The 15,111-nt window shown below is 43.7% G+C and overlaps 1 protein-coding gene across 1 annotated transcript in view; it reads right to left on the reverse strand.

The window, feature by feature from the left end:
* Positions 1-9,715: 9,715 nt before the first annotated feature.
* The window catches only part of ghsra (growth hormone secretagogue receptor a), a 38,568-nt gene continuing 33,172 nt past the window's right edge, over positions 9,716-15,111 (reverse strand). The window contains exon 3 of the mRNA XM_043702970.1: positions 9,716-10,190. Within this exon, the coding sequence (XP_043558905.1) occupies positions 9,886-10,190 (305 nt within the window). The 3' untranslated portion in view covers positions 9,716-9,885. The remainder of the gene's footprint in view (positions 10,191-15,111) is intronic.

The raw sequence follows: 15,111 nt of genomic DNA on the forward strand, positions 1-15,111 counted from the left end.
GGGAATTGAGGCAGTAGCGAGGAGGGAGTGAGAGGGGAGTGGGGGAGTGAGAGGGAAGTGTGGGGAAGTGATGGGGAAGTAAGGAGGGAGTTTGGAGAGCGAAGGGGAAGTGTAGGTGGGGAGTTTGGAGGGAGTGTTGAGGGGGTGTTAGGCAGGTGTAAAGGGTGGGAGTGGAAACCTTCTTCTCCAGTGAGAAAGAGTCATATGAAACTCGAAATGTTAACTCTGTTCCTCTTTCCAGAGAAGCTGTAAGACCAACTGAGTTTCTGCAAAGTTCTTTGTGTTTGCTTACCATCCAGGGTATTGAAACAACCGTAGTCTATCATTTACAGAATGAGCAAGCACAAATTGGTGGCCTATTTCATGCCATGTCTGGTTTTTGTTATTCACAGGAGAGAAAGCCTGAGAGAAACAGGCTAGTCATTCAGCCCTTTAGCTGTATTCCCAGCCCCTCTGGTTTGCGTTTTCTCTCAATCTGAGCAAATTGCCCTGTTCAGACTGTGGTATACCTCTGTGGGGAAGCTCTGACACAATTCAACTATCACAATAGAAAGGGTCTCTAACTCTCTTCTGCATGTTCATATTATTTACATTTAATGAAGCATTTCTCTTCCAGTATTTACTATAATGATGCTCTTATTTTTGCTTTTTCCAGATTCAAGTAAAATTCCATGGGTGAGTGAAACATTCACAGCTTACGAATTCCAGATAATCATAACCCTGAGTCCTTTTGTATTAAGCTGACTGATTATTACAAGCAGATTTTTACAGGATGTGCAAACTGCAGTCAGAATTGTTACCTTCACTTTTGTACTGTTCTGCAGAGATTTTGAGGAAGTGTAATGATAGCAAAATACTTTGAATGCTGGAGCTCTGAAATAAAACCAGCATGTGCGGCACAATGCAGGGTAACTCGCCTTCAGAACTCAAAGTTGGTTCCAAAGAGATTCAAGAACAGAAATTGTTGGAAGAGCTCAGCAGGTCTGGCAGCATCTGTGGAGAGAAATCAGAGTTAACGTTTCGGGTCCCGTGACCCTTCCTCTGAGTTCTGATTAAGTCTGATTCCTCTCCACAGATGCTGCCAGACCTGCTGAGCTTTTCCAACACTTTCTGTTTCTGATTCACAGCATACTCGGTCCTTTCAGTTTTCCAAAGAGATTCATTGGACTCGAAGCATTAACTCTGTTCCTCTCCCCACAGAAGCAGCCTAACCTGTTGTGTTTTACCAGCACATTTTGTTTCTCTATTGATAAAGAGACCATGATCCCTTTCCCATTTTACACTCTATTCTTCCTGAAGATGTTTGAGACATGGAGGAAGCCTCCTGTCTGACCTTGTTATAATCACTACATCAATATATTTCATTTCTCACTCAGTCCAAGTGCCAAGAATCCAGAAGAGAAATGTGTGGCAGTCTCTGAACCCCGTACTTTGGAGAGGCAACAGATGTGTGGCTGGATCAGTCAGACTCCTGCTTTGATTCAGTATTCCCTTGGGCAGGGGATAAACAAGGCACTGGTGACATCATACTGATGGACATGCCATCCAACCTTTGTGCTGGTGTGGAATGTGAAGGCCCAGCATTTGTCCCCCATTTCTGATTGCTCTAGATCTCAGTGGCCTGTTGAGGTCATTTCTGAGAGGGCAATTAAGAGTTAGCCATATTGCTGTGGGTCTGGAGTCACATGTAGGCCAAGCCAGATAAGGATGGCAGATTTCCTTCTCTAAAGGGCAGTCGTGAGTCAGATGGATTTTCACAAAAATCAATTATGGTTGTCATGGTTACCATGACCTGAGCTCACCCATGGCAACAGATAGGCAATCAACCATTATGGCTGCAATATCTTTAAGCAGCAGTTGTGCCAGGACTTGTGTACAGGTGGCAGGCACAGGGCACATGTGCTGCGGTGATAAAGTCTCTGCCTCTGGGCAAGGTGGTCTGGGTTCTAGTCCTAACTACTCCACAGTTGAGTGCAGTAGCATTTCTCAACAAGCTGATCAGAAAATATCTGAAACGGTCTCCGCTTCCGCTGCGAAACTGCTGCCGTTGAGCATAGAAGAGATCGCTTTTTGTCCCAGTTTGAACAATAATTTATTCTGGCCTTTCAAAGTCTACAAAGACTGGAGGGCAGATCAATCACAACAACCTATAGTTACTAAGAACCTTTAAGAGTGTGAAATGTGCTCAGATGCTTCCCAGGAACATTAAGAAACAAAATGTGATGTCAATCCATGTAAGCAAAAGCAAAGTGGATGATCAATGCTTCACTAAGGCATTCAGTTTTAACACTTGGTTTCCAGCTTTAGGTTTGGTAAATCTACAATGAACCCTTTCTGAGGTCTATGTGTCCTCTAAGGTGTGGTGTCCAGAGCTGTTCACAGGAGTGGGCTAACTGAAACAACTTTATTGTTTTTCAATCTTTTTTGTTCTGTTTATTCACACTGATAGTTAAACCACTGGAGAGGTTAAGTGTGAATAACCTCTGCCCTCCAGTCTTTGTAGACTTTGAAAGGCCAGAATAAATTATTGTTCAAACTGGGACAAAAAGCGATCTCTTCTATGCTCAACGGCAGCAGTTTCGCAGCGGAAGCGGAGACCGTTTCAGATATTTTCTGATCAGCTTGTGGGCGGCACGGTGGCACAGTGGTTAGCACTGCTGCCTCACAGCGCCTGAGACCCGGGTTCAATTCCCGCCTCAGGCAACTGACTGTGTGGAGTTTGCACGTTCTCCCCGTGTCTGCGTGGGTTTCCTCCGGGTGCTCCGGTTTCCTCCCACAGTCCAAAAGATGTGCAGGGTCAGGTGAATTGGCCATGCTAAATTGCCCGTAGTGTTAGGTAAGGGGTAAATGTAGGGGTATGGGTGGGTTTCGCTTCGGCGGGTCGGTGTGGACTTGTTGGGCCGAAGGGCCTGTTTCCACACTGTAATGTAATCTAATCTAAAAAAAAACTTTACATAACCCATCCTACTTTGGAAGTAAATGAGTAATTCACAGCAACAGAGTGGTTCTCTCAGCCCATCTTTTATTAAATTTACACCAGTGTTCACATTTTGCAGGTCACAGCAAAGAATAAACATATATCGCTGAAAATTGTACAACAATAAATTACATTTTTTTACATCAAAATAATTTGTACATTCCTGCATTCACATGTACCGTTTAATTCCAAGTGCAAGGAAGCGAAGAGTGAGTATGATACTGAAGAGTCAAGGATGCTTCTAAGATCTTCCGCTTTCTGACAAGCTACACTGCGAGTCACACCTTAAACAAAAGTCAGCCCAGAAACCAAAGTTCTCTGCTTGAAAATAGTTCTCCACGTAAATCAGCATTTGAGTATTTAACTATTAACATCTCCATTAAAGGGAAAGATTAAAAACAGAGCTATGGAGTTAGAATATAGTGAATGTATCCAATTGGTTCACTCTTTGAGGGAGCTACCAGAGACAGATGGGCTGAGTTGGCTTTCCTTGTTATATGATGATCCTATGACTAGCTTTGGATAGTCAAGCGAATTACAGTGATTATCAGTGACTGACAGAATGGTGACGGTGCAGAAGAAGGCTGTTTGGCCCCTCACATCAGTGCTGACTCTCTGAAGGCATCTCTCCCACTCCTATCACCCACCATTGGCATATGTTGGATAAATTTACAAGTTGATACTCAGCCTGTTTAGCAATACATTGTAAGTACACCTTCCTTGGCTGTTGGGTCCTGGGGTGGGACTTGAGCTGGCCCACAGTCAGGTATGCAACCTCCTGCAACTCCTTAACATTTCATTGGAACTCTGAAAATGCAGCGCTCCCTCAGTGCTGCACAATAACCTCAACAACTGTCTGTGTGGAGTTTGCATGTTCTTCGTGGGTTTCCTCCGGGTGCTCCAGTTTCCTCCCACAGTTCCAAGATGTGCAGGTTAGGTGGACTGGCCATGCTAAATTGCCCAAAGTGTTCAGGGATGCATAGGTTAGGTGCATTAGTCAGGGGTAAATACAGCATAATAAGGCAGGGGAATGGGTCTAAGTGGGTTACTCTTCGGAGGTTTGGTGTGGACTTGTTGGGCCGAAAGGCCTGTTTCCACAATGTAGGGATTCAGTGTAGGATTTCAGACAGGTACTTGGATAGGAAAAGTTTAGAGGGATATGGGACCAGAAAAATGGGACTAGGTCAGTATAGGAAACCTAGTCAACATGGACGTTAGGTCAAAGGGGCTAATTCCATGCTGCCATGACTCTATGATTCTATGTTGAGTGTTTCCACCATTTTATGGATTGACCGTTTTACAGCTGGTGCTATCACAGCTAACCTGGTTGATTGCTCTGATAGACTGGGAGTCATTGTGGGTCAAATCAAACCAGCTCAGAACATTTCCAGAACAGTGTGGGGAAAGCTTGATACTTTATCCACTTTAAGTTCTGACACAGCTTCCCACAATCCTTACACTCCCCACTTAGCCCAGCTCTCAAATTATCTGCTTGAGGGAGTGTGTTATCACATTCGAGTTCACTCAGCTGTAAATCATGTTTGCGTTCATAACGTTGTATTTTTACTCAGTCAAGGGGAATAAAGAATGGGATCTCACTCTCTCTAATCCTCAGCCTCATTCTGCTCTCAGGAGTTTATATAAAGGCTGTAATGTGTCATTAACTCAAAAACAAAGGCTGCAAGCAAATGTTGGAGATTCTAAGTACCTCCTCCACTGTCCATGTTTACATGTCCTCCCATAGATCCCAATTGATCGACCCTTACGCTATCATATCCTGCCTCTCATTAAACCTACTCTCACATCCTCCAACCAATTCAACTCTTTTTGAGTTTGAATCCATCCAAAGTCATGTCAACCTTTTAATTATCCACCAACCTTAAAGAACCTACATTTCTATAGCATCTTTTATCAGCATCACAGAGATCCTTCACTGCAAGGTTTGTGAAGGTTTGTAGCTCAGGTTGAGGTTTAGGGTGTAGGTTTGCTCACTGAGCTGTAGGTTTGATATCCAGACGTTTCATTACCTGGCTAGGTAACATCATCAGTGGCGACCTCCAAGTGAAGCGAAGCTGTGTCTCCAGCTTTCTATTTATATCTTTCTCCAGGATGGGGTTCCTGGGATTTGTGATGATGTCATTTCCTGTTTGTTTTACTGAGGGGTTGATATATGGCATCTAGATCTATGTGTTTGTTTGTGGCATTGTGGTTAGAGTGCCAGGCCTCTAGGAATTCTCTGGCATGTCTTTGCTTAGCCTGTCCCAGGATAGATGTGTTGTCCCAGTCGAAATGGTGTTTTTTTTTCATCCTTGTGTAGGGCTACGAGGGAGAGAGGATCATGTCTTTTTGTGGCTAGCTGGTGTTCGTGTATCCTGGTGGCTAACTTTCTTCCTGTTTGTCCTACATAGTGTTTGTGGCAGTCCTTGCATGGAATTTTGTAGATGATGTTGGTTTTGTCCATGGGTTGTACTGGGTCTTTTAAGTTTGTTAGATTTTGTTTGAGAGTGTTGGTGGGTTTGTGTGCTACTAGGATTCCGAGGGGCCTTAGTAGTCTGGCTGTCATTTCTGAAACTTCTTTGATGTATGGTAAGATGGTTAGGGTTTCTGGCTGTGTTTGGTCTGCTTGTCATGGTTTGTTCTTGAGGAATCTGCGCACTGACATGCCAGAGAATTCCTAGAGGCCTGGCACTCCAACCACAACGCCATAAACAAGCACATAGGCCTAGATACCATCTATCAACCCCTCAGAAAACGAACAGGAAATGACATCACCACAAACCCCAGGAATCCCATCCAGGAGAAAGATATAAATAGAAAGCAGGAGACAACAGCTTCGCTTCACTTGGAGGTCGCCACTGATGATGTTACCTAGCCAGGTAATGAAACGTCTGGATATCAAACCTACAGCTCAGCGAGCAAACCTACACCCTAGATCCTTCACTGTTAATGAAGTACTTTTCAAAGTCACTGTCATAGGAATCATGGCCGCCAACATTCACCCAATTAGTTCACAGAAACAGTAATGCGATAACTGTTTTAGTGATTGAGGTACAAGCATTAGTTAGGCCACCATTGAGGATTCGCTTCAGCATAGTGGCTGTGGAATCTTTCACTTCCACCCTCGAAGGCAGACAGCTTAATGCCTTATTTGTAAGACAGCACCGCCAAAGGGTAGTATACACTCAGTACTGCTGTGGAAGAGTCAGTCTAGATTCTGAACCCATGATATTCTGATACAGGGTCCCTTCATTAGGCCAAGTATTCTGAGGGTTGGAAAGAACTATTTGGAAAAGCTAAAGTTTTTGGAATGGTCTTGGGAGGATTGCAACTCAGATTCTGTAGAATGCTATCAAGATTTTGAGGTGCAATTTCTGACAAGAGGGGTCCTAAATTAGATTTATTTTTTCCAGAACATAGAATGTATAAGAGCGATTGGATGGGCATTTTAGGATTTTGATAGATATTGATAGTGAGAAATCATAAGCTACAGATAATTGGCGAGGAAATGTTTAATAACCTTAGCATCAGAGGCAGGCCATTCTGAAGTGATGTTGGGTGAAAACTTCTCCTCACAAAAGCTGGAGAAATATGGAATTCTCTCTGACAAAATGCAGGAGGGGTATGGCTCAATTAATCCTTTCAAATCTGAGATCAATAGATTTTTTGGGAATCAAGGATAAGTCAGGAGAATGGAGTTGGATACAGCCATGATCTCATTGAATGGGAGGGCAGGCTTGAGGGATGAATGACCTTCACTTGTTCCTATGTCTTTGAAACTTGTCAGAAGGGCATAAAATGCTGTACATACTCAGCAGGTCTGGCAGTATCTGTGGAGAAAGAGAAAGAGAGAGAGAGAGAAACAGGATTAAGAGGCTGTGTTTGACACTCTGCTGCTGCCAGTGGGTTTGAAGACAGGGCGGGTATGTGAAATCAAGCAGGTCGCATTCCCACTGTCCACTTGCCTGTCCCCAACCTTCCATGGGTAGGGCACATTGGAGGTGCCATACAGCAACAATTGAACCTGGGACTATTTAATTAGCTAATGAACAATCAATGAAGGACCTTATCCCATCACCGCCATAGTGGAGTGGGGAGAGGGGAACTGTGCATGCAGAAAGCCCAGTGGCTTTAACTGATAGCGTTCAACTCTTTTGAGGCCATCATTGGCCCTTTCACAAAAGCTTGCACTCCCCAAGTCATACTGTCCTGTAGCTTCTCCATCCCATCCCCCAAATCTTGTTGAACCCAGCCCCATCCACCAAAACAGCCTCACCTACCTCTCGAGAAATCGCCAATCCTGAACTTTTCCAGGTTCCTCAATATGGTGGCTGCTCCTGTAATCCCAGCAATGGCCACTGCTCCAGGTGGTGCTACTAGGACTACAGAGCTGCCAGCCAGCTGAGTGGCCAGGAACTCTCGAAGGCAGGACTTGCTCTTGGATAGTGATGGAAATCTGGCCGTGAAACAATTACTGCTGTTCCCACAGCTAAACTATAATGGGGAGCCAGCAGGGTTAAGGACTGGCTCCTATCTGACGTTTTACTGGGGTCAGTCAAACGCAGTGTCTGTAAAATCCAGCTCCAAATTTAAAACTAGCTTCTGATGAAAAGTCATGACCTGAAACTTTAAAACCATCTATCTCTCCACAAATCCTGCAAATCTGCTGGCAAGTGGGATGAGATTAAGTTGGGATATCTGGTCGGCATGGACGAGTTGGACCGAAGGGTCTGTTTTCGTGCTGTATATCTCTATGAGTTTATTTTTTCTGTATTTTCTATTCAATTTGGGATATCCAGCATCCACAATATATTACTTTGTGAAATTGCCTTCAAGCTGATTGGGACAGGGTGAAGGAGTGGTCAAATGAGGTTTCACATGGATACATATGACCTTGTCCACTTTGATCAGAAAGTAAAAGTGGCAGAGTATTATTTAAATACTGACAGAATGGGAAATATTGACATATAAAGGATCCTGATTGTTCTTGTACACTGATCATTGAAAGCAAGAATGTAGGTACAGCATAGAGTTTGGAAAGCAAATGGTATGATGGCCTTCATTACCAGAGGATTTGAGTCCAGGGACAAGGAATATTTTTACAGTTAGCTTCATGGCCTTGGTGCGACCACACATGGAGTATTGTGTGCAGATTTGGGCTCCTTACCCAAGGAAATATATACAGGTACACAATCCTTTATCCGAAACCCTCGGGGTTTTCTGATTACAGAACTTTTCGGAATAAATGACATTTTCACAGTGAAATAAAAAAAGTCTTACCGAGCAGCAGACGCGCGCGTGAATACGAGGAGCACTGAATCACAACTGATGCCTGTCAGTGCTGGGCCACGCCGCCATGTCACATCTGGGTGACATGGGTTGAGTGGGTATGGAGTTGGGTTAACTGTTTGCAAGCCAAACAACCTTGTTATGGAGAAAAAAAACTTCATGGGAAAACTTTGGATTTCGGAGCGTTTTGGTTTTCGGAATTTCAGATAAAGGATTGTCCACCTGTACTAGCTTGACAAGGAGATTAGTAAAGGTTCATCAGACTGATTCCTGGGATGGTAGGAGTTTGATGGAGGAGAGATTAGCTCAACTAAGCCTGTTGTCACTAGAGTTCAGAAAAATGCAATAGGATGTCCAAAAGGACCAATTGAAACATAAAATTACGTCAGGACTGGACATATTGGACACAGGGATGATGTTTCCGCTGGCAGAGGGATCCAGCACAAGGAGCCAATGTCACAGGATATGGGGTAGGTAATTTCAGACTGGAGGATATCAAGGGATATGGGGAGGCTGCAGGAGTATGATGTTAAATGATAGGAAACTTGATGCTGGTTGATTTGATGCTGGCAAATGTATCTCCAGGACAATCTGTTATGACGCAATCTAGCTTTGGGCAATTTGGCTCAGGATATTTACTGTTGAGGCTTTGACACTGACAGTGCCTAGGTAGTTTGGCACTGTAAGATTTAGATATGGTACAGACATTCTATAGCAATTTTCCTACCTGTGTTTTGTTGTATCTAAGCTTCCATGTTCATAAAGCCATCCAATACCAAAGGACAACAGAAGAAAACAGCAGCCAGAAAATGCTAGAGAAATGCAGCAGGTCTGGGAACATCTGTGGAGAGCAAAAGCGACGTAATGTTTTGAGTTCAAAACTCTTTTTCAGTTCCAACCTGCCAGAGCTTTTGGAACAGCTCTGTTGAAATTTTCCAGCACTTTTTGATTTTATTTAGGATTGGGCAAGTTGGGTTGATGGACTTCTGGTTTCCAAAGCGCTCTATGACTGGGAGTTTTCCTGACTCACTGTTGTCGCTGTGTTGATGGAGAATGACTGATGTGGTTAATCAATGAACCCATTCTTATTGTGCCATGTGACCATCAGTATGGTAATGACTGAACTTGATGGTCCCCCCACCCAAACACTCTTACTAGTTTAAAATACATTTCATGTAACAGAAACTGCCTTTGGAAACTCTTCCATCACACAATGCGGGCTGTGAAATCAAGAATTATTTACAACAGTCTAAATATCTTACCATAGTACCCTGTTCATTATCTCACAGTAAGTTCAATTAACCAGTTGACTGGATACCAATATAAGTTTACTTCTTTCAGAGTAGCAGCTGAAATATTTATATGTTAGCATCAAAACTGCAGTCCAATCCTTGTGGTTTTGGATGATCTTGATCTGCAGTCTACACAAGCAAGGCAAAAAGGGTGCTGAATCCTTTAGAATCATATAGGTTTTTGTTTGCTGCTTGTCTTGTAGCCACCAATTCAGTGCCCATTTCATGCTCCTTCTCGTTTGGGTAACACCCTTACAGCCCATGCAACCAGTGGCTGTGTATAGCTACAAATGGACATCATGACCATAACTCTTGGTTGCTCTGCAACGATCAAGTGCATATACTGGTCTCTGTCCAGGCTGGGCAGCTCTCATCCTTCACTGTTGACGGAGTTCTCCTCGGAGCCTTCTTGACGTGGAACAGTTTGAGAGCAGCCACTCGATACTTTTTGGACATGATGTTGTAAAGTATGGGATTGATAGCAGCACTCAGGTAGAAGAGGATCAAAGAGACCAGGCTACAGTATTTGCTGATCTGGACCATCTCAAGGGAGTCCACCTCGGAGGATTTGGTGAAGAGGTAGCGGCCGACGTGAAATGGCAGCCAGCACAACACGAAAGAGAACACAACGACAGCTGGAAATGAGCAAGAAACAAAGATTAGTCAGGCATTGCAAAGGCTGAACTCTCCTCAACATGATGCAAATCTCCTGCTACAATGACCAAAAACAATGGACATGCAGACATTTGTACAAGATCAGTAACTGGAAAAGACAAAGGGTCAACGTCTGGTAATCTGTTACCTCCAGTATGCTTGGTCATTTCTGGTTTTGATCTTTGCTCCTGTTTTTTTCAGATGTTCCTCCACAGACAGTACAAACCCATCAGCCACTTGTGAAGAGACACAAATGATGCTACATGTTACCCAGGTGTGTGCCCTCAACAAGCTAAGAAGCAACAGATCACCTTCAACTCAGCAAATGAGGAGTAGATCATTTGGCTCTGGGGCCTGCAGTACAAGGATGTACAAATCTGAAAGGGTTAATACTGCTGTGTAGTTTAACTTCACCCACTGTGATGATATCAGGGAGACTTGGTAGAAGGACAGTTTAGAAGCTGGAGGGAGTAAGACCTACCATCAGATCGGTGACCTCTGTCATGACGTCTATTATATGAGTGTAACTTATACCTAGATTAGATTAGATTACTTACAGTGTGGAAACAGGCCCTTCGGCCCAACAAGTCCACACCGACCCGCCGAAGCGCAACCCACCCAGATCCATTCCCCTACACCTAACACTACGGGCAATTTAGCATGGCCAATTCACCTGACCTGCACATTTTTGGACTGTGGGAGGAAACCGGAGCACCCGGAGGAAACCCACGCAGACACAAGGAGAATGTGCAAACTCCACACAGTCAGTCGCCTGAGGCAGGAATTGAACCCGGGTCTCTGGCGCTGTGAGGCAGCAGTGCTAACCACTGTGCCACCGTGCCGCCCACCTCATTGCTATCATGCAATAAGTTACATCTTGTTTAACATAAGAGTCTCCTGTCATTCGTTTACCAGGTTGTTTTCCTCTCCCACTTGTGGGAAAGAGAATGGTAGCAGCTAATCTTCCAGAGAACCGAATCCAACATGACCAACCACTGTGAGGATTGATCTTCCAATAGGGATCTGCATTTGTGAAATCATTCAAAATGGTCGTCCTGTGATTATGGATGCATTGCTGTCTCTGGAAAGTTGCCTGTGTTCAAATTGTCTGCCACATTTCTCACATTATAACAGCGAATATTCAGAAGTAGTTCTTTGGTTGTAAACCACTTGAAGGTATATTAAATTATGAAGCCTGCTATATAAATTTTTATTTGTTGGTGGGTGATGATTACAGTTCAGATCCATTCCTCTTCAGCCGATTACATCTGTTTCTAGTTTACTGTCTAAGGCTGAACCAGAGCATTCACAACTTTGGCCAACTGATTTGATCGCGGCTGAACTTCTAACAATGTACTCAATGAGACCGCCTCCATCTAGTCCTACCCTGCACTGCTCTGCTCATCTGCTGCTGCTGAAATGCTTACTCATGCTTTTGTTGTTCCTGGGCTCAACTATTGCATCGCTTGGTGTAATTTCCTGCTCCATAAACTTTGGCTCTTCCCAACTAAGCTGCTCCTTTGGCAATTCACAACTAGTTCTGTTCACAGGTCACCCCTATTTTTTGCTGACCGACATTGACACCCAGTTCTTTAACGCATCAAATTCCACCCCTCCCGCACCATTGTCGTGCACCTCATTATCTCTCGGAGCTCCAAAGGCTGTGCACCCCTTCAATTCTGGCCACTCACAGACTATGGGAAGACAGTGGTGTGACGGTTAATGTTACTTGACTAATAATACAGAGGTTAGGGACATGGATTGAAATCTGTCTTTACAGCCTACTTAATGCCCTTTTGGGGAAAGAAATCTACTGTCCTTACCTGGTCTGGCCTAAAATGTGACTCCGGACCCCAGCAATGTGGTTAATTTTAGTTGCATCTGTTAGCCTTAGCAAGCCACTCAGTTAAAAGGAAATAAAGGATGAGCAACATTCATATCACATGAAAGAATTTTATGAAAAGTACAATTCCTTTCACACCGCCATCCACAACTGTGCCTCCTGAATTCTGTGCAGCTTTTCACCTTCCTCCTTTCCTTTAAATCACTCCCTAAAACTTATCTTTTCAACCAAGCCTCTAGTCTCCCTCACAATATCATTTCATTTTGGGTAGAGTTGTTTCTCTTTAACTTTATTCTAGGGACATCACTGGCAAGACCAGCATTTGTTGCTCACCTGTAATTACCCTTGTACTGAGTGGCTTACCCGGCCACTTTACAGGTCAGTTAAGGGTTAACCACATTACCGTGGATATGGACTCACATCTGGTCAGACCAGGTAAAGACAGCGGATTTTCTTCTTTGAAGCAGTGGAGGATCAGACGGATCTTCGAAACAGAGTTACTGTTACTCAGTTTTCCCAGTTTTCAATTCCACCAGCTCCCACCCTGGAATCAAACTCATATCCCCAAAGCATTAGCTTGGCTCTCTAGGTTACTATTGCAAGACATTACCACAAGTATTTGTTCAATACGTGTGGGATATAGGTAAAGTAGTGTTACTTCTGCAATTATAATTACTTATGCAAGGTAAATGCACTCACACCAGTGTATAATTGTTTTAACCAAGAGCTGAGCCAACAATGAAAACTATGTGGAGGAAATATATAATTGTTTTTGTATTAGCTAAAATGTGGATGCAAGAATGAGACCTGCCTGCAAACAATGGTAGACAAATAGATAAGGTGCTGTGAGGATGTAGGTTAAGCCAGATATGCTTGTACAAGTAATAGTAAAAAGCATCTGTTTCCCAATTTTGCAAAAACACAAAAACAAACCCCAATTAAAAGGTCATAAGGATCAAAATGGTTGGGGAAAGGGACGAAATGGCACAGGTGGGGGAAGTAGATAATAGTGAAGAAAGATATACCTAACAATGGGCCACAGCAGGATGTGGTGAAATGGCCGAGTAAAACTTGTACTTTGTTATGCACAAGGCCGGATAAGGCAAGAGATAAACAATAGTAATGGGCACCGGGTTTGGAGTAGTGAATCCTATATAAGATATGTACTTGCTAAACTCTGGGTGCCTTACTTCAGGCACCACACTTGCAAGCGTATAATAAACATACTGATTGCTTCAGATCTTGTCTCGGACTGAAATTATTGAAGTGAGTGAACTTTGTTTCTCACAATACGTAAATGACAGATTCTGCTGTGGTTACAATGGAAACCAGGAGATCATGGGAAGAGGAGGAAGCCATTCAGCCCTCACTCCAGTGAGTTTCTACATTCCCTTAGGTCATGACCACTTACCCATGTCTGTTTAGTATTCCTCAACATCCTTGTTCAACAAAAATCTACACAACTCTAGTCTTGGAAGTTCCAAATAATTGCTGGGATCCATGGAATTTTGAGTTTCAGATAACTTCAGCCCTTTATACAGGATGACAAGACTCCTGAATGGCCTGCCTTGAACTTTAGAGCAATGTCCAGATGTATTGTAGGAGATGAGGTGAATCAGCACAGCAGGTCAGGCAGCATCCGAGGAGCAGGAAAATCGATGTTTCAGGCAAAAGCCCTTCATCTCTATTCCTGATGAAGGGCTTTTGCCCGAAACGTCGATTTTCCTGCTCCTCGGATGCTGCCTGACCTGATGTGCTTTTCCAGCACCACTCTGATCTAAACTCTGGTTTCCAGCATCTGCAGTCCTCGCTTTTGCCTAGATGAGGTGAATCAGTCTTTTAGAGAGCTGGCACACTGTTGCAAAGCTCCTCCTTGCCCTACTGTTGTTTTATGGAGATTGCCCCCCGAGCTGGAGAGGGAGAATTCAGGCAGGGCTGCAAGTTAACAGTAGGCTGTTTGTTTCAGCTTTTACCATCTCCTCCTAGGGATCTATCTCCCGGTGTCTCCACCTCCAGTTTCCCCTTAGCTGTTGGCCTGCTTCTCAAAACAGGTTGCTTCCAGCATCTGCAGGAATTTGTTCCTACTCCTCCTTTAGAAAATAGTTTCTTTCTCTTCCAGACAGCGAATCCAGTCCGGCAATTCTTACTTTCACCATGTTGCTGGCATAACCCGTAATCCTGGGAGATGGGGGAGGGGGAGTCCAGAGTTGGGAATGGCTCCGGAATGCTCTTAACTGGTGCAAGCAAGTAAACACAGCAGCTCACTGTTTTAGATTGATTCCATGATATCTAAAGGATTGAAAGGTTTAAATACAGGGCTTTTAGGACGAAGTACACATGGGCAAACTTATCTTCTGTGATCTGCACACACACATATCCAAGAATGTTTAAATAACCCCAACAATTTTCCATTCGTATTCATAAAAAAATGGAAAAGAGGCCATGAGCAGAATGTTTAACTTGTGTTCCTAAACTCCCTGGGCCATCTCCAAATCCAAAGTCAACATTTATTGCCTTTCCTTCAGTACTTCACTTCAACTACCAATACTTACTTACAATCACTTGCATTTATCTAGCACCTTTATATACATATGTACATATACATGTCATCGGATTACCTGATGATCTGCAGATAGCATTGCCAATCATTTCATTTAGGAGGCTGGTACAATTACAACATTTAAGAGGCCTTTGGATGGGTATATGAATATGGAGGATATGGGCCGGGTGCTGGCAGGTGGGACTAGATTGGGTTGGGATATCTGGTCGGCATGGACGGGTAGGACCGAAGGGTCTGTTTCCATGTAGTACATCTCTATGACTCTAAACTCAAAGAATCCCACAGAAACATTTTTCACTAAAGCCGAAAGATTCAAATTCCACAAACACAGCCAATGTGGTGTCGTATCTATCTCCCAGTTCATGGCAATTTGAAAGAAGCAGAACCCTGCACATTTGGGGACAACTGAAATGATGCTATCAGAGACAGACTGATGGGTGATTTAAGCTGCGAAGCATTCCAGAAGGCATTACTGACAGAAAGATATCAAGACATAAAG

The sequence above is a fragment of the Chiloscyllium plagiosum genome, chromosome 13, assembly GCF_004010195.1.
Source record: "Chiloscyllium plagiosum isolate BGI_BamShark_2017 chromosome 13, ASM401019v2, whole genome shotgun sequence".
NCBI classification, from domain to species: Eukaryota; Metazoa; Chordata; class Chondrichthyes; order Orectolobiformes; family Hemiscylliidae; genus Chiloscyllium; species Chiloscyllium plagiosum.